The sequence below is a fragment of the Strix aluco genome, chromosome 19, assembly GCF_031877795.1.
Source record: "Strix aluco isolate bStrAlu1 chromosome 19, bStrAlu1.hap1, whole genome shotgun sequence".
Taxonomy (NCBI): Eukaryota; Metazoa; Chordata; class Aves; order Strigiformes; family Strigidae; genus Strix; species Strix aluco.
Genome location: NC_133949.1, coordinates 10,274,288 through 10,294,699, shown reverse-complemented (window position 1 = coordinate 10,294,699; position 20,412 = coordinate 10,274,288). Strand labels below are relative to the sequence as shown.

The 20,412-nt window shown below is 46.0% G+C and overlaps 1 protein-coding gene across 1 annotated transcript in view; it reads right to left on the bottom strand.

Annotated features, from left to right (window-relative positions):
• Positions 1 to 946: 946 nt before the first annotated feature.
• The window catches only part of LRRC75A (leucine rich repeat containing 75A), a 98,574-nt gene continuing 79,108 nt past the window's right edge, over positions 947 to 20,412 (bottom strand). Inside the window, exon 4 of the mRNA XM_074844959.1 lies at positions 947 to 3,220. Within this exon, the coding sequence (XP_074701060.1) occupies positions 2,635 to 3,220 (586 nt within the window). The 3' untranslated portion in view covers positions 947 to 2,634. The remainder of the gene's footprint in view (positions 3,221 to 20,412) is intronic.

The following is a 20,412-nucleotide window of genomic DNA, read 5'->3' as shown; positions in this document are numbered from 1 at the left end:
TACAGAAGAAGGTGCTAGAGTTTATTTTTTGCAAGGAGAAATCTTGTTCTTGATGAAATCCCCATACGCTGAGTTAACAAATCTCCATGAGGGATGTACTACTGGCACAGCAGGGCAACGTGTGCATGTGGCAGATGAAGTAGTGATGGTGGATTTGCTGCCTGTGTCTCATTGCCTGCTCTGGGTCTAGGCACAGGCTCTACAAGCTGCCTGTCAGCCTTTCCATATGAACAAAACATCCGTGCCATAGGGTCTGTCCCACAGCCTGCAAGGAGACCCCTGCGTGTGGCTCCTGGGGAGGGGGAGAAGTGCAATGTCCCCCAAGGATGGGCTGATGGTTAGGGATGCATCTGAGACCTGGCCAGCCTGGTGTATCCCATCTTGCTTAATTTATACCTCTATTAAAGGTACTTTATTAAAATTGTAGTAATGGTGGAAATAGCCCCCAAGTGCTGTGGGAGAGGTCTCCTGGGAGTTAGGACAAGCCTGCTCCCACCAGCATGTTGGCTTCTATGTGCTGTCCCCTGCCATGGTTTGGGTGCTGGAACAAAAGATTATATAGAGAGTCCTTGCTGCAAATAAGAAGCCATCTCCTTCAGTGCCCTGAGACTGTAGCACTGGAGAGAAATACCCTGTGGAGCAGTATGTCATTCTCAGTATTCCTTTCTCTCGCATTAGTTTTACACACCGGAGACATATAAAATTTAACAGATGCTTTTATGATGCTTTTGAGTCCACCTTGTGCCCACCATGCAGAATCCAGCTCAAAAACTGGGCTATCTATTTCTCCAGCCAGCTACAGTGACCCTTTTTTTTAAGCACCCTGGAGAACCCAGACCTGCAGCGCTTAGCACTGTGTTCTCCTTCAGCTGTAGTTTTTGCTGGGGTACTCGGGGCTGTCAGCTGGGCATTCAGCCTGTACAGAGGAAAAATTCAACGCTGGGTCTTTATTAAACATTGTCATTTATTTCGATTACGGATAGCTCCTTTATTTTAAACAGAACAGTTTATTCACTGCAAAGTTTTTTCATGCCTGTTGGAAGGAGTTAGCATTAAAAAAAAGAAAAAAGGCTTGGATACATGCAAATCATACTGAACGTTGCCAAATGTATTAAAACGAGTAGCAGAGTTTCTTCTAAGTTATCTACTTGTGTACAGAGGAGAAACAACAACTGACAGCATGAAGCCCCTCTGGAAAAAGCTTCCTGGTGCAGTGATGTTAAATGAACAGAGCCAAAGAGATGACCAAAATGTCTGACTGCATTTGCACCCAGAACAAGCAAAGCCAGAGGGTCACTGCTGCGAGCCAGGAAAACGATGCTGTAAAGCTGGTCAGGGATGGCCTTTAAATAGATAAAAAAGGGCTCCCTCTTAGCAAAGGGAGTCATGTTTGGTCCTTTGAATGTAGGGGAGAGGAAGTTTTTCCACACTTTCCTGCCCTCCCCCAGGTTTAGGATCAAATGAAAATCTGGTTCAAAAGCCAAAGTGCCCATTCCAGCGCTGCTGCTCTGGGGTGATCTATTTTCCATCAAAAATAAAATAAAATCAAAACTGTGTCTCTTAGAAAAAAACGAAATAACATTTTAGAAACAAAGCACTTCTGGTCCAGGAGGGATGGACACATACAGCCAAGTGCCCCAACAGCCTTTCTGAGGCTTTAAATCCCTAGCTGGCTGTGTCTGCCCAGCCCTCAGTGGCAGTGATACAGGGATGAACCCCAGGATTATTTTTCCTTTTATAAACCTTCAGTATTGTGGTCTCTTTTGCCAGCAACAGCAATGAACCTGAGCTGAGCCCTGGCTCCAGATTTTGTGGATTGCTCCCCAAAATGGATCAAATACTCTCAGCGTTGCTGGTGCAAGCTCCAGGTACCACATTAAAAGCTCTGGGGTTATTACAGCAGCACGGCTGGTGGGAAACTGGATTTTACATCTGAATAAACACTGGGCAGGCACAAGTGCCAGCCTGATTTCGGTAAGGCTGGAGGGTGAGAGTGGTGTCCAGGCATGCTGCGGGCTGGGATTTAGCTCCGCACCAGGAAAGCAAAGCTCTCCCTCTGGGCTGGCTCACAATATTAAGAGAAACACCCCTGGTTAGTGTGTGATCAGACGTTTGTTGTATCTCAGCAGATATGCTATTCATTCCCAACTCCTAAAGTCAGAATTGGAAAGGATTTGTGGTTTATCTTGGTGGCAGTCCTCTTTGGGGTGACCGCTGTCTGTCTATCACGTGTGGGAGAGCAGCTGGGGTCTGGCTAGATCTAGTGCTAAGGAGAGGGAGCCCTTCCCTGCAAAGTCTGGGTATCTTTCTTCTCCCCCTTTGTGCTCTTTGAAGGGCCTCTTATTACACCACCTCGGAGATGCATTTTTGAGAGGTTAAAAAGCACAGCACGTCACTAACGTTTAAAAATACCTGGCCAGCTTTTATAAAATACAGATATTCAATGCGGTCACCTTTATGTGTTCTTTGAAAAGAAAAAAGTTGACATTCATCTTACGGGAGGAAGGCAGCAGTCTGGACTCCCGAAGCATCCCACTGTGTGAATCGACCCTCCGCCGGGACCTCCAATGCTGAGGTCTTGCTTTTAAGTCATCTTTGCTCAACGTGCCCACCCAAGAGCCATGGAGCCGAACATCATGTCTGCGCTGTCGCAGCACCTTGCTCCGAGTTGGGGAGCTCCCCAACCTCGACTGTTCTGTCTGTCTGCTGCAAGCCTATGTTATCAGTCTTGCCTGGTCCAGCTTGCAGGTCCTCCTGGCTCTCAGCCAGGCCATCTTGGCTTTCCAAATCGCTTACCTGACCCTCGCCGAACTCCAGAATGGTTGGCAAATTGCCTTGTTTTGGGCATCGTCTCTTTAGGCTGACCAAGAAAGGCTGCGGCAAGGAGAAGATGTCCACATTGTTGCCAAGGTCGATCCAGGTGACACTGGGGAACTTCTTGGGGTCCTTCAGGGTTTCGGTGAGGTCCCGTAGGATGGCTTTGGTGAGCCGGTTGCCATTGAGGGAGAGGGTGGTGAGGTGGGGCAGCACGCAGAGCACCGGCAGCAGCTGCAGCAGCATGTCGTCCGTCAGCTCCGTGAAGCACAGCTCCACCGTGTCGATGTGCTCCGAGCTGTGCTGGAGGTAGGACGTGACACGGTCCAAGTCTTTCAGTGTCAGTGGGATGCCCGACAAGTCCACTGTGTTGTCCTGAGGCTTCCCCATCAGGACAGCTTTCAAGCTGAGTACGAAGAAAAGAAGAGGGACGTTAATGTGGGGGGATGTCTCTGCTTGGTGGTAACGCTTTGGGTTCCCTGGCCATTCTCAGAGGGGGAAAGAACACGAGTTATTTAGGTAGGATGTTCAACTGGGGCTAAGCATCTGTTATGTAGAGGCCAGGAGTGTATCTGTGCAGTTGGGAGGCAGAGAGACATTTCAAGGCTATTTATTGATAGAAGATGGCCAGAAACAAGGAGAACATACTCAAAAATTATAGTTCAGAAAGAGTGCAGAGTTCTTGTCTACAGCCACTGCAAAACCCTGGAATAAAGAGGCTATCCTGATGCTCTTAAATATGCAACAAAGGGTAAGGAAGTCCTCTAATTAGATGGACAGGAATTGCTGGTGCTGGTGTAACACTTCTCACACTGCTGATTATGAAGCTCTTTAAGTGTGAGGACACGTGAGCCAGAACAACTTTAGTCCAAGACAGCAAATGTAGGACTGACACCTCCAGGGTTGGGTGGTTTGATCTAGTATTTCCAGTGTGTTAGACCTATTATGTCTCTTCAGTCTAGCTGCCAAGGAGATGAGCACTACGGAGAAGTCCTTAGATAAATAAATTAATTCTTACGATGGCCCTACAGAGACTCATTAGCATGAGCTAGACTGGAGTTTCACAGGTCAATTTATCTTCTAAAGTGAATCAAAGAACACATCTACAATGAGGACCTGTTGGCAGACTAGCACTGCTGAGGACTTTTTGCTAATGAATTATTCTGAGTGAATTAGGAGGTGGAAGGAGCCTCACGCATGCTAATTGCTCATGTCAACTTAGTGAGCTCACATGTCTTCTCTCTGCTGCGGTGGCACATGCGTTAGCCTCGCGCCAACCCAGCCAGCTGCAGAAATGCTTTTTGCCTTTCATTACAGCCTGAGCCAGGGAATGGTTCTGCCCAGCACCTGTTGGTTTTTCTAGCTGAAAATGCAAACCAGTGCTAACGCTGCTTTCCTTAGCTGCTGAGCAAGCCCACCACCTCCGCTACACAGATGCTGAAGGGCGTCTCCTCCAGTGCCAACACACCTTGTTTGAAATTAGTCTTGCACAGCACGGTAGGATGTTTTACAAGTGGTCCCACAATGTGCACCCCAAGCTGTGACCTGTTTGTGATCTGGGGGTGAGTGCAGGCAGCTGGTAAGCATTGGGCTTTTCCCCTGAGGAGTTACAGAATTAACACAGCTAGAGAGTTGTAAATTGTGCTGAGCTTTAATTTGTAAATAACGTACACAGACAACCTTGCAAGGTGTTGTGAGCTCCACACTAGACTTTGGGGGAATAATTTAGAATAGAGGCAGGGTGGAAGAAAATGAAGGTTATCTGTAAGTACCAAAGCATTTTATTGTTGACTGATTAATACCCGTGTTCACCACTGGAGTATGAGGAGCTTGCCATGGCTACTTGATGTACTATAGACCTGCAAGCCAAGGAGGAGTGAAATTCCTGCAGTTTCTATGGAAATAAACCCCCAAAAATGCTTGAGCATGTGTGTGTATGTATGTGTGTGTACTTTCTAAAATCATCATCACCGGAATGACTTTCCTAAATAATCACAGAAAGGCTGAAATTGCTACAAGCTACAGCTAAAGAGTTTACTCCAAGCCAGTGTGTCTTGAAGTGTTAGGAAAGGGCCAGGGAGAGCAGAAAGCCTGGTTCAGCCCAGCAGCAGAAAGGGACATGCTGTCAGGTGTCCCCCCCTCCCATGAAGGATGGCATGTGTGCATGGCCACGAGCTAAGTGCTCTAGTTTAACGGAATCTCTGTAGTCATCAGGAGGGCAACATGATTTGGGAGCATGGGGGCTGTACAAGGTATTGTGAGTGTCTGGATGATGATCTGCCATGCATGTCTGCTCTGCCAAGGGTGCAGAGCTATTTGCAGTGCCTTACTCGTCTGTCTTTCACACCCCTGTGGAATATTAGTGCCTGCCTTTGAGTCAACAGGCAGCGGTTTCCCAATCGCTGCAGGAGGCCACCTTGTTTGGTGGGGCAACACAGCAGATGCAGTCAGCAAGGCAGCTAGCTTAACAGGACTTATGTTGGTTTTAGCAGTAAATACAGAACAAGCTGTGGCAGGGCTGCCCTGACATCCTGCCTGCCATCGATACACGCATGTGCACCGGTTGAGAAAGCAACTGCATTTGCACTTGGGGTTAAGCTGCTGGCCAGATAATGTAATGCTGTGGAGGACACAGGGCCAAGACTCTGCTCTGCTGTCTCCTCTGGGCGTGTTTTTTCAAGCTGCCCATGAGAGCTGACTGCCCACAGACTGTTATTTCAAACCAGGGGAAAAAGGAGAGCTTTACTCCAAAGGTCCATGCCCATAGGTTGTGTGCTGGTTAACAAGAGAGTCTCCAAATCCAGAGCTACTCTTTTGCTCTCTTGAACGGCACAAGAGCCATGTACCGGGTGCCCGTGGCCACAGGTTGACTATGGAGACCTGGCTATGACCCAGCTGAGCTGGGGTGAGAGCAGGCAAACTCCTGGGTGCTGTTTTTAGACCAGAAACATATCACAAAGTCTGACCAGGTTGTGATGGGGAGGCTGGGAGGGGTGAAAGGCCTCTTTTAGAGTTCCCTTGGTGATGCTGGATTATGCTCCACAGTCTGTTTAGCAGTACTTTGTTCCTACTCCTCCTTTGAAGATCATATTACAAGGAAGAAATGGATGCAGATAGGCATTGGGATTAAAGTCAACTTCTGTCTAGAGGCTTGGCTAAACACTAGGAAAACAAGCTCTCTTCCCAGTTTCAATTTGCACTTAAGCTGTGGCTTTCTGATATTACTTTGTGGCAGAAAGGGAGGTAATTTCACAAACTCTCCTGGGCTCGAGCAGGTACTGAAATCAGAGCTGGATGCAACAGCTGTGCAAAAGGCCTTGATCGTCACCTGGCTCTTGGATCACTGTCATTTCACACAAACTATTTGCTTTCAGGGAACACCCCACAGGAAAGAACTAAATTTGTTTTTTTATTCGTGGTTCCTTGAGCACTTTATGGGCTCCCATGGCCCAGTGCAACCCTCCAGCTCTAATAGAAAAGCACCTGCTTGTTGTGCTGCGAGCAAAATGACTGAATTTCACCCAAATTGGGCTATGCAATGTTAAGGTCTCCTTAAGGAAATCAATTTTCCCTCCTTCTTCATGCCCCAGAAACTGCTCAGCTCCTCTGTGTGTGTTATTCAGGGATTTTATGTTTGAAGAGAGGAGCTTGTCCTGGCTGCAGTCACTGCTGCTGGGGGGACATTGCTGTGGGCTGGAGCAGACTTCAGCCAGGCAGAAGGGGAGAGACCACGAAGGGCATTGCAGGATCCAGGAAGACAGCAAGTCTTCCCAAAAAATGCTCGAATGGCATTAGACCAAATAGCAGCTGCATGAATTAATTTCTCATCCTTAAAAACGTGGGTTTGTGCAGCAGTTGGCCAATTTCTTTACCACCATTTAGAAGAGTGATTGACTTCTTATTAACCTTCTAATTCTAAGTACCCGGGAGACCTGAGGGTAATTTTGATCCATCATCCTGACTGCAGCCCTGGCATAAAGAAAGCGTTGGCATACGGCATCGGGCGAGCAAGCCGGGGCAGCTCAGCAAGCACTATCTGCTGTGACCATGCGTGTGCCACGGGCTGGGGCAGGGTCCGTCAGGCCCTGGGCTCTGGGAGCTCATCACTGCACAGCAAACCCAGTGGCCCTCGATAGGAAGCCATGGGAGATGGGGAGGATGACAAACATCTGGGATGTACTGCATGAAATAGCACCCGTCTCTTAATTTGACACGCAGCCCTACCTGTGAGGCTGTGCCAGATCATGAGAAACATCTTGGCCCTTGGTGGGGGAAAGAAAAAAAAATCTATAATGGAATCTCAAGAACAGAAAACAGGAGAAAAGGGACGTATCCAGCACAGAAGGTAGGACTCTGAGGAGTCGGGTGATCGCAGCAAAAGCAAGATCTGCAAGAGCAAAACCAAAACAGCCAGAGGCAGAGGGAAAGCCATTTCCTTCTGCATATGGCACCAGGAGCAGAGAAACCAGGGAGCAGCAGCGTGCTGGGGTTTTATGGCTGTATTATTTATTTAATATGTGCTTTCACTTCTCCAGCTTGGATGAAATCCAAGAGGGTCAGTCCTCTGGCTTTGTGGGGACCAGCTTTAGCCAATACAAACTGAAGCCCTGGCACAGAGCTGTGCTCCTTCAGGGCCTCATGCAGCTGAGTGGGATTTTGGGGTTAAAACACAGAATCCTTACATGGGTGCAGGCAATCCAGTGGGAACTGTAAGCACAGCTGGGTTCGCCGAGTCTCTGCACTGCCTTTGGGCATCCTAGCAAGAGAGTTGTTGTCTGAAGAGAAGAAACCAAACCAGCCTGATGGATGAGCTGCCCTTCACTAAGGGTTTTTGCTATGTGCTAAGTGGGCTGGGCTTTACTGATAAACAGAAGCCCCAGACTATGATCACCCACTGCAGGCTCTGAACCTGTGATTTAGGCCCATTCAAAGGTAGACAAATCCTCCTGGAAACCTTTTTCTTTTAAACAAATCTTGGCTCATTAAGTGACTTATTACACACATCAGCCAACAGTTGGGTTGGGGTAGGAGGAAAGGCTAATGAGAGCTGCTGTTACCATTTATTATGATCTGCACATTTCAGTTGTTGGTTTGCCCTGGGAAAGATTATGCATGCAGGCTGCCTAGCAAAAGACTGGCCAGACAATTTCTCTAATTTTAATCTTTTTTAAAATTTTGGTGCCTTGGTGCAATGGTGTAATTAGCACTTTCCCATCTGGGCTTCTCTCAGCCGCAAGACGCGGTGAAGCTGGGATGCACCTGCTACACCCCCCTACGTCACCTTAAAACTAAACGTATTACCAAACTTGCACTGCAAAGTGGAGAGGGGTGTGACGGATAATGCTGCTGGTTACTGGATTTATTCCATGCTGTGAGCTGGGCCATACAAAGAGGCTGGAGGAAGGGTCAGAACTTGGCCTTGCTCCTTCACCCCCTTCTCCTGCCATTGGCACTAAGCCTGACTTTGCAAGAGGGCAAAGGCATAAGGCTATTTTGCTCACTCCAGTAGCCCAGGCTGCTCAGTCTAAGCTAGGGCAATTACTAAATCTTTGTTTTTCATGCAGGTGCAGGAAAATAGCTACCCAGACTAAAACTAGCCAGAGAAAAGTTATGCCAATGAATTGATGCGAATCCCCTTTGCCTTAGGCAAGATCCTGAGCTGCTCTTCCACAGTGATGTGTTTTAAATCAAAATTTCCAGGGTGAATCTAAGTGTCATTCATCCAAAGAGCTGGGCCCTCACTTTAACAGTGTTAGGTTAGTCTTAAAGCTTATTTAACATAAGAAAATAGCTCAAAATTTCTAGGAGCAAACAGCTCTGGAAGCTCTGGTAGAAATAACTTACCCATGTGGAGGATCAGTCCTCGAACACACCTCAGTAGCAGGAGAACAAGAGGACTTTTAAAAAAAGTTACAAAACTATTGATGTTTTCCTTTGTTTAATGTGAGGTTTGGTTTGATTTTTTTCTTATGGCAAGTCAGATCATACAGTGCAAAAAACTATTATTAAGTGATCTGGTGCCAAGCTCCAGTGGGTAGGTCAATAATGTCCCTGGTGCTCAACACATCTGGACTCTCACTAAACTCTCCTGTGCCTTGGGGACCCATTTCACTGCTGCGATGGCACTTCTATTAGTGACAGTTCATGGTTTGCTGGGTTAGCTGGAACCTCAAACACACACCTCCACAGTAATTTAACAAGATCTATACTTATCCCTTTACAAGGTCTCATTTAACCTGTATGTGGGCAGAAAGACAGCTGTTAATGTGATGTGGTAATTTTTTAGAAACACTGGAAAAGAAACCAATGAAATAGTATATTTATTATTATTATTTTAAAGAAAAAAACAATGTTCATATGTTGGCAGCTACTTCTCTGCTGTATGTACTGCCGCATCAGTTTTTGGAAGCAGCCCCGGCGAGCAAGGTGCAGTGAGGCTGGGTCCAGGGTGATGCCTTGGTAACAAGCTCTTCCCACCTAAAACTAACTTGCTCTTGTCTTGCAGTGTTTAAGTACCAAAGCTGGTTATAGCGGGATCTTGCTGTCAAATAAAGCACATCATAGTATCCCTGTGAGTAAGTGATAACCATTTAATAGCATGGCTAAAATAAGCATCCAGGGGTCGATCTGTGTTTTATCCAGCATGGATGTCTCCTGCATGGAGTGATGCTGCCTGCCTGCCTTCATGTAACTTCTAGTGTGGCTTTAATTTAGCAAAACCAAGAAGATAACAAAAGGGGAATGGGGATAACTTCAGGGCAGCTCTTTTCTTCTTTTGAGCTGCTTTCAATATTGCTTCACATTTGGTTTTTTTTCCTTGGAGCATGCATACAATTTCTGCCAGCAAGTAAAAGAGAATTTCTCACTAGGGCTCTATCTTTTTCCCCTTGAGAGGGATTTAGCTGATACCTACTGAAATGGATTGATTATCTTGTACAAATAGCCTTCTCACCCTGACGATCTGCAGTCTAGATCAAAGGCAGAGGAAATCTCCTAACTTACTGGGTCAGAGCAGCCCTGTGCTTGTGCTGGGGGATGGCTTGCTGTTCTGCAGCAGCCTACACTCAATCTGTCCCTCAGGAAACAAACAAACAAACCCCAAACATGATTTAATAAAAATAGTTCTGTGGATATTCTGAACCATCTCATGAAAATGAGGAGGATATTATGTTAACAAACAGCTGTGAAAACTTTCATCCCTGCCATAAAGTTTGCCACAGAATGGCCCCAAATTTCTGGAGGAAGATCTTACCATTAAACAAATCCCTATGAGCTTTAGTGGAGGCTCAGTTACACCCACTTGGTTTCATCCTCACATTTTATGAGGATATTCCATAGGGGAAGACACAGATTTTTTTTTTTTTTCCCCAGCTGGAAACAGTATATGGGGTTTTGGCTAATGTAATGATAGGATTGGGTATACAACCGTGCACTAAACTCCTGATAACACTTTGACAGGATGCTGATTTATACACACTCATGCTGAACTGAAGGCTATTTTGCATGCAGTATTGAATCAGATGAGAAAGTGTTCCCATCAATAAGAATATTGATGTTTGGATCAAAGAGAATTAAAAGAAAAGTATTTCCTCTTGGTTTAAATTCATGACATTTCTCTAAAGCACTGTACAAATTGGGATCATGTAATAAAGTATAATTGGGCTATTGAGCCACTTCCTTGGAGGGCAAAGAAATAGCTCAAGAAAAATGAAGAAGAGGCAGCCCCACAGAGTGAAGAATTACAGTAAGAAATTTATATGATATCACTGGTGAGAAAATTATTTACAAAAATGTCAGCAAAAAATTATTGAACATAGTGAGTCATCAGAAAAAAAAAAGTCTTGAGATAAAAGACTTGTCCTGAAGTACTGGTAGTATCAAAGATAAGTATTAAATAGCTTTTTCAAAGTCCCTACTCCTGCTTCAAGTGATGACAGTCAAACACTGGAATAGATATTTTGGAAAAGGAGAGAAGGAATACAAACAAATGCATGTAGTCTGTTAGTAATAATGTTGACAAAAGGGTTAAGCTCTCGTAGCCTCAGAGAAGGAACATTTAGCTTAAAGGAGGAATGTGACTGAGATGTATATAATAATATATACTATATGCTATACATTATACATAGTGTATATATAATAATAAGGATGAATAAAACAGAGAATATGAGACTAGACTTCATCTCTTTTAATGCATGAGCTGAGGGACACCCACTGATGCTGAAAGACTAAACTCCCAGTGGATAAAAGGGAAGGAGTGTGTACACAAAGCTCAAATTAACCTCCTACTCCAGCCATGGGATATCACTGAGATCAAGGGCTTTGTGGGAGGTCCAAAGCGGACACAGCACTGCTGATAACATCAAAAGTCATGTTAGGATTTAAAAAAAAAATATATTTTTTTTTTAAATTGGCTGGGTCTATGTCCTGGAGTGTAATTGTAGAAATTCTACAATTCACCAAAATGGGGCCCTTTTGTTTCATTGCCAGGAGCTTGGACAAGGGCTTGGTGGGTTGAGCCTATGTGAGCAGTGTGTTACTGAACAGCAACGGCCGTGGGAGCTGGTCCAAAGGCTATGTCAGGAGGCTGGGGGCATATAAAAATATACACACATGTGACTCTGTATGTGTGTTTTGCAGCTGCTCCTTATTTAAACTAGGGAGAGACATTACAGTCCCAGAGCAAAAATGCTTCTGCTTAAGCCAGTGGCAAGGAAAGGACTGTATTTCCCAAGTTAAGTTCAAAAAAAAATCCCTTTTAACAGGTTTGTGATGCTGTCTGGTTGAATAATGTTCTTTTTTTTTAAAAAAACCCTCAACACTGATCAAAACATGAAAGATGAAATCCAAAACTAATGTAGACAGACCCCAGATCAGAATGGAGTTGCCAAATTCTCCAAAATTCAGAGACACGTGATTCCAACATTGGACCACCACAGCCGATGCTCACCTTTTACTTCATTCTTAAGTTTTTACTCGTCAACACTTCAGCGTGTGTGTGTGCCCTTGTGATTATTCATTAGCTGGTTTAGCTCATTGTTTACTGCCACAGAAAGGTTTAGAGGTTTACTAACAGTGTAGTTTAAAGTCTCTGTTTTTCACTGCCTTTACAAATTAATAGCTTGGAAAGATTTCACTCCTCTCCTTGGTGAGATTCAGAGTAAAGAGGATTATATATATTTATTATATATAAATATAAAAATATGTAACTTAAAAGCCCCTTTAGAGCTTACCAATAAACACATTAAAAATTCCTTAGTCTTCACTGTTAAGAGGGAAAGTACCAGTGGGGATTAGTTATTCTGGTCTCTTCTTGTTCCAAGAGCGAGCCTTCCCAGTTTTGCTAAGGTTTGCAGTTTTCACATCATAAAGTCTACACATTGCTGTTGTTAACTTCCCTCCCCTGCTATCAAAATCCCTGTTCACTCCTCCAGCGAGTGCCATCCAATTTGGGGGGTAGAAAGAGCAGATCGCTCAGCCTGGAGCTCATCGTCTGGGGGCTTTGCTCCTAATTTCGGCCCTGATGTGTGACACCAAAATTAACTTTATTATGGCCATTGATAAAATAGTTGTGGCTGCTGGAAATGCTTTGAGGGAATGACATCACCTAATATCCCTAAACAGGATCTCCTATTGCCATTGCAAGATCAAACACCAGGCTATTTCTCGGATCCAGCAAAGCATTTTTTAAAGCATCTTGTTAAGTGCATACCTGGAGGGAAGGCTAAAAATCTTCTCTAAATTTTTCTCTTGCAGCAGGATCCCCATCGTTGCATGCTGCTGATCGCTGCGTGTGATGCTTGCAGCATTCCTCCTCTGCGTGCCCAAGTGCACGGGCTGCTCCAGAAATAGCTCTTCGTTTACATGTCTTTCTTTTTCAAATCCCACTGAATTTTCTTTGGCTCCACACCAAGCTACACAGGCCTGTTCCTCCTCTATTCCAGGCATAAGGCTTGGTAAGTGCATGGGGTATTTGATGGGAGGAGTAATTCCTGTGCACCCAAGAGCATCCCCTGCACCAGGAGAACTGACACGGGTCTGGTGGCTTCAGCCACAGCATGGTAGTGGAAGGACCGCTGGCATTAGAAAGATCTTGATCAACGAATTCTTCCCATCATGGAGCAATAAAGTCAAGCACCGTTGATTTATATTTCTTTACTGAATTACTCCATGCCTGTGGAATGTCTCCACAGACACCTATTAAATTCTAAAAACTCGTGATACAAATAACAAGAAAAAGTCATTTTTACCCCTGGAGGAGTGCTGACCTTTTCCATCAGCCTCGACTCCCTCATCTCGTTTGATGAAGAGCCCTCCACTAGAGAGCAGTGTCACCCAGCCTTTGGTGTCTAAAAGCCAGCACCTCACCCCAAACCCAGATCAGGAGGGACACAGCCCACAAACTGCACCTTGCAGATGGATTCCACATTGCAAATGGGTTCCCACCTTGCAGGGAACGAGACGCTGTCTCATCCCTGGTGTGGTGAAGGGATGAGATGTCACTGTGCCATCAGATGTCCTACTCGTGGCACAGCCCTCGGCCCTTCTGCTGGGTATGTCACATGGGCTGAGTTTTCTGAGAGCTGACAGTGGTTTTGGGCAGCTGCACTCAGACTTTGAAGACCCAGATCCGGCCCTAAACACACCTAAGCATCCTAATAATGACCTCATCGCCCTCTACAACTCCCTGAAAGGAGGTTGCAGAGAACTGGGGATGAGTCTCTTTAACCAAGTAATAAGTGATAGGACAAGAGGGAATGGCTTCAAGTTGCACCAGGGAAGGTTTAGACTGGATATTAGGAAGTATTTCTTTACAGAACAGGTAGTCAGGCGTTGGAATGGGCTGCCCAGGGAGGTGGTGGAGTCCCCATCCCTGGAGGTGTTTAAGAGTCGGGTTGACATAGTGCTTAGGGATATGGTGTAGTTGAGAACTGTCAATGTTAGGCTAATGGTTGGACTAGATGATCTTCAGGTCTTTTCCAACCTAGACAATTCTGTGATTCTGTAATATTCAAAATAACGTGTGTGTGGAGGAAAGAATCTCATATTTTGGGTGCAGCATCTCTTTGGGGAGAAACAGTGCAGAACAAGAGAACAGGGAACAGAAGAAACAGAGAAGAGTCTTCATTTGGGGTGGGTGGATTAATTTACTTTAACATCTCCCAAAATGCCTCTAATTCCACCCTAGAGCATCTTTCTGAAGAAGGGAAATAAAGGACAGAAATTTTCTTTGCATTAAGCATTTTGGCAGTGCGATATTTGGTCCCTTCCTAAGGCTGATGTGCCTCAATCTTGTGCTAGCACAGAGAAGGGAAACCAAGGGGAAGGAAGGTCAGTCAATGCGGGCAAAAACTGCAGGTGGACACTGGCTTCTGCACCGTCTTTCATGGGCACATCGGCTGTGGGAAGTGCAAAGACTGCATTCATTTTGGAAACTGAGGAGGAAAATATCAGTATACAAAAAGGAACCAGACACGTTGAAATGAATTTAAAGGCGGGAAAAAAAATATGCAATGGTTTTGGTTTTCAGTCCAAACCACATAAATTTGACCCACTAACACTGGCCAAGTGGAAGTCACAGATCCATTACCCAGGAACTCAAGTAAAGTCCATCTGGGTCCAACTGCTGGGGTTCACGCCCAAGCTGCTGGAGAAGCAGCTGCACTTGGTGGTATTTGGTGACCGTTAGCCACTGATGGGCCCCTACAATAGTAACCCCTAGAGAAGGTCCAGTGGTAAGGTTAAACCAAACAAAAAGTCTGGGATGGACCAAAATAGTACTCAGTCCTTCCCATGGCCAAGCTCCATCAGCAAACCACTCTTCCCTGCAGCCTTCACCAGTCTACAGCGACGAGATTACTGCTGCGTCATAATTTCACAGCATCTCTGTGGTATTTAGTAAAAGGACCCAATTAAACCTTTAAAAGCAACAAGTTTCTTGGAAAATGAAGTACTGTTATCTGAAGAAGCAGCTTGATAAATATCTCCAGTAGGGTTAATTAAGCAGAAGAACTGCTCTCATTTGCATGCCACGCAGCCAGCTCCTCGTCATGGTCCAGAGCTGAGGAGCCTGGATTCAAATACTTAGTGAAGCGATGGTCTTTTGCTCTGTATGAGAACCACCATTTATGCGTTATGAGAACGGGGATTTTTCCCAACTTGTTTTTAATTTCCTGCGAAACAAAATTCTAAAAATAAGCATTTGGGATCCATCAAAATGCTTTGCTATAATTATAACTCTATTTAACTTATTGCAAAAAAATGTAAATATCCTGCTGTTGCAGTACTCCATTTTTCTAGCCCCATCCTCCCCAGCATGAAATGTATTTATATACTCCTTTCTGTGATAAATTTTGCTCTCAAGAAACATGCATTTTCTTATAGAGAAACTGTGCTGGAATATTTCCAACAAACTCTACTCCAGTGTAATAAGAAACTGCAGCTGACGCCCCATTAATAACATGCATTTGCAGAAAAGGCAATTTGCACAAGTGCCAACAGAAAAACAATCAAGAATTTAAAAGAAAACAACATGTTGGGATTGTTGCTTCTGTAAATGATCTCCTAGAAGAGAATTGGACCAGAATAAGAAATTGGTCAAGTTTGCATTATAGCAAACAATAGTTTGCAATAGAAGAAACAACATTTTCTTTAAATTCTAACACAGAAAAAAAGAAAAAGGCTGAAAAGACACTTGGAAAGGGGCTTCTAAGATTGAGTATATTAAAAATACCCAACCATTGGATCTACATGAGCAACTGCCCACTAGAGAGAAAGGAAGCTGATGTGCTCTGGTTTGACTGGGAAAAGGACATTTGAATTGAGTTGTAGTCCTTAGTGTCCAAAGGCAAAAGGCCATAGGAAGAGAAATCACTAGTAAATTGCTCATAAAAACATACAATTTGCTGCCAATATGTTTAAAAGAGTTCCAAACCAGTGAGTTGAAAGGAAGGGGACGAAAAAGGAAAGTGGGGACAAGAAGAAGGAGCTGCGATGGTGAGGGATGGTTGGAGCATGACAAGGCAGCACTGGCCGGGGCTCTAGCCCCTTCTGCAAAACCAGGATGGATGGTGGCTTGAAATCCTTCAATTCAGCCTCTCTCTTTGGTTTTGTTACCACTTTGTCTTATTGCAAGGAACAACCCTGCAAGCAGGCTGGATGTGACCCCCAATGTGGGGTGGGAGAGCATGGCTGCTCCCTCTCTGTCCCCCCTCACCACAGTTTTAGAGAAAAAGAAATGAGTTTTGACAGATCTTGTCTGTTTGCAGATGAAAGGGGCTGCGGCTAATTATCTCCATCCCTTTCTGGGGCCGAAGGAGCTTTGGGGTGGGGGAAACACACAGGCAGGGCAGCTTGAGAGGCATTGGCTCTGGTTTACTTCTTCCCACCAAAACCCTCTCCCAATTCTCGAACCTGCCCCTGGTGCTGTCAGACAACAAAAAAAGCCCAGGAAAAGTTTGCAGACAACTGCACGTATCAAACCGAACAGCCTTTTGCTGAAGGTTTGAGATTCACATTTTGTGTTTCCTGTTCCTTGAAGTAAGTTGAATTCTATTAATACAAAAGGGAAGAAAACAGGATTTTTGCTTGGGGTTGGGGGGGGGCGGTGAGGGGAGAGAAGCTTCAACTCTGATCCTCCAGCCCAGTTTTCTCATCAGAAACCAGCCCAAAGAGGAAAAAAAACCCCTCTCCCAACTGCTCTTCCTGCAATTAGGGAGTGATCAGCTGCCAAAGTGTGTGCCTGGGGCTTCGCTTTCCCTAAACTGTTTATTTTATTGGAGCACAGATCACATTTGGAAGAGTTTAGGCAGGCAGAGGTCCCCTATTGCCTGTGCTGCTCTGATGAGAGCCAGAGCACGAGACGCAGCCGCCAGCCCGGCTCCCAGGGTCCCTGCTTGTCCCTTGTGCTGACTTGGGAAGGCATTTTCTCCAGGGCCAGGAGCTGGTATCACCCCTCATTTTCCCCTTGCCCCCGCCATCCTTGGCATATCTTCCATTTCAAGCCGAACCCCTGCCCGTCCCGCTGCCATCCCGACACCTCTGCTGTCCAAAGTGAGGGTTTGAATCACTACACGGGTCCTGATGCTCTTGTAGGTGGATCAAAGGAAAACCACCTACTTTTGTTTCAGCCTGACTGCAGACACATTTCAGAGAGCTGTTTTTTGGGGGGACACATACCAGTTCCCCCACCCAGGGTGGATGACAGACAAGCCTGCAGCCTTCCCGTAGCTATGGGGCTTGTGGCCTCCAGCCATGTCTAGCCGGTCAGGAACCACCCCCCCCCACCAGCTCCCATTGAGAGCACCTTACTGACAGACCACAGGGCACCCAGGCATTTATGTCAGCAGGAGTTACACAGCGAGAAGGTCTCGGTTGCAAGAGTAACTGGCTGCCAAATGCAGAGATGGGCAAATTGAGACAGCTGAGGTGAATGCCTTTCACCTGATGCTTGGCCTTGCTGTCAGTTTTTAATTGTAATTTGCACATATAGTGAGCCAAAAAAGTTCTGTTGTGTGTGACTTTCAATAAACAAGCGGTACGTTGGCCAAGAAAGCCCTTGTACTGTCACCGGCCAAGAAAGCCCTTGTACTGTCACCGTCCTGCTTCTCTGCAGGGGCATATGATACTCACAGAGGGACGAGACCCCTGGGGATTAGGCAGTGTTAAACTAATGAGACTTGACCGGTGTGTGACTGCTTCCTCGAGCCCTCCCTGTGCTGGGAGATGCAATCTGCTTTACATTAATGTGCACAGAAAATAATGGGTCCTACTCAGCACAGCAGAACAGAGCGATCATTGTAACCTCAGCTTTCATCAAATGAGGAATAACAGGATACAACCTGATCCACTACTAATTCCCTGCTCATGTCTTCAAAAGAAAAAGGGATGTTTTTTGTAGCTTTTTCATATTCTGTCCCAATGAGAAGATTTAATAGTACCCCTGTCCTCCTCTCTTTATAAGTACAGCAGAAAGTTCCTCACTGGAGCAGGGGGTTGAACCGGTTTTATTTGAGTCCCATAGGTTCCTTTTCCTGTTGGACATGGTTTCTCATGCAACTTTGCTATCTGCTTACAAAATTATTTCATTTTAATAGACCCTTTCCATAAGCCCGGGGTCAGCAGAAAGCAGCCGCTACCATTTCTGAGGCTGCAAAGCCAAACAAAAGAAAACAGGCAACAACGAGTGTCTTTAACTGCCGAAAGAAAACCCCCTCTTCCCCCAGCACTTCATTACTTTTGGCAGATTATTCCCCCGCTAATGTTGGGGATTTCAGCATTCATCTCCCCTAAAAAGATGAAAACTGAGCTAATATCGGAGGTGAAGCTGACTGCCAAGGCTGCCTTTTCAGCTGGGCATAACAGAAAAGTAATTTGATATGCTGCTCTTTACAGCAAAACATCAGTGCTGCCCAGCTCCCTGAGTCCCTACGGCACTGCAAATTCTGCCAGACAAGCAGGAAAACCACAAAAACCTTCCCTGAATTTTCCCTGACTGGCTGCGTAACCTACTTGCTTTTCTGCTAAAAGACAGGCCCTGTTATCAGCTGTATCAATAACAGCACAGACAAATCACCCTCGCCCATTCAGCTTTCTGAACGCAAACATTTTGCCCTTTTCTCTCTTTTCTGTACCCATCAGTGATGAGGTTTTGTGTCACTGTGCTCCGAGCTGGCTGTTAGAGGGCAACACGCCATGCTGGAGAGATCAGCCCAACAACAAATCTTCCCAGGTAATTTGTCCATATTATGTGAACACACACACATACATATATTTTTCCCAAGTCTCCAACACATCATCGTTGGGATAATGAGCCGCATTTTAGCACTCAGTGGCCAGCATGACCCAATAGCTGATTAAACCGGGGAACACAGGAGAGGACTCACTCCAGATGGGCATTTCTCTTAGCCAAGATGCTGCTGAGGAATAATCCTCATCTCCAACAGCAAGGTGAGAAGTGACCTTCACGAGAGACTGAGCACGCAGGGAGGCCAGCACATGAAGATGACTTTCTCCCAAAAAAAACCCCAGCTCCCCAGTCTGGTGCTAACCCTGGACAAGGGGAGGGTGAAACACCTGGAAGAGCATATTGCCAGCCTGGGCTACATGTTGCTAGACAAAAGAAATCAGCGTTGGGGCTGAATGCCCCCTTTCTCAGGGACTGGGATGTGTCAAAACACAGGCTGCTGTGTGTTGGCAAGATACGCCAAAGCTGAGAACTGAACATGGGCAGGGTCTGCACTCTGCAATTTGGTCTCCCTTTTCCTGGGGGTGCCAACCAGACCCTTTTGAGATGCAAAAGATCCTTCTGCACTTTCCTAAGTGCTGGCAGGATGCTCGGCCCATGGCCAAAGGGAGCTCTTTTCTCCACCCCATTGCTCGTGAGCCAAGGGACCACACCACGTCTAATGATGAAGTGTCAGACTGGAAGGGGATGAGTCAAGTCTGTGTCTGGGTCACCCATGGGGTGAGAGGGGACCTTGGGGCTGGGCTCCTGGGGGAAAGATGGAAACGCCTGGTTATGAGCAATTGGAGCAACCAGGGCTGCAAGTAGGCTGGGCTTGGGATGCAGGAGCCTGTGCCAGGAAAGCTCCAGCCGTGCCGGCTGCTGGCGTGCTCACACGCTTCATTACAGCCCTGCTGCGACCTGCATCCTGCTGCTCGCATCTCCTTGTGCGGGGCTTGCAGCCTTCTCCAGTCCAACCCTCCCCATGTGGGCTCTCCCACTCCTGCCAGCCCCACAGCAATGCACAAGAAAAAAGAAACAGCCCAGATCCAGCCCAAATAACGGTTTGGACTAGATGATCTTCAAGGTCCTTTCCAACCTAGATGATTCTGTGATTCTGTGAAATACACCTTGGTACCTCTTTGAAACACTTGATGCCCAGCTGTCACCATCCAAAACCTTCGTGCTGAAAACCTCAGTCTAGTCCTTCTCCTCCCCATGGCAGCAAGGAGCAGTGCTCCTACCACTGTTCTCCTTTGCACCGTTATTTTAAAGCATTATTTTCATTTACAGAGAGCAGCAGCGGGCACAGAAGGTGGAAACTCGCTCCAACAGCAAGTCGGAGCCCCAAGTCGAAGTGATGGATGAGCTCACTAAACACCTTCATTTACCACCACTAACGATGCACGATGTGAAAGGGTTTGAAAAAAATTTTAAAAAGCTTCTATCAAAGCTTCATCATAAAGCTTGATTCTCCTAATTGGGAAAAATAGCCAGGGGTGACAGCCATGCTGAGGCTGGCTGGTAATTAGATGGGCACTGCTGCTGGGGGCAGTGATGCCTTTCTTGCACGGTGGCAGGAGACCAGCCCAGTGCGGGAGCAGCAGTCGGGCCCTGGGCAAGGGACCAAATTGTCCCTCACCAGCTAAAAAAGGAATAAGGCAGCAGCTGTTTTAGACAAGACAAATAATCACGGGGTGTTTGGAGGACTTCCAAGGTGGGGAGGAAGCATGTGTGGGGATTAATTATTTCACCAGCTGATTCTCTCATTTAATAACAATTTCTACTAGTTGATTCCCTGCTCTGCAGCCCAAGTTGTGAGGATAGATTTAAATAATTGCCGCCATGTGTCAAAAGCACTCTCCCCAGAAGCAGAG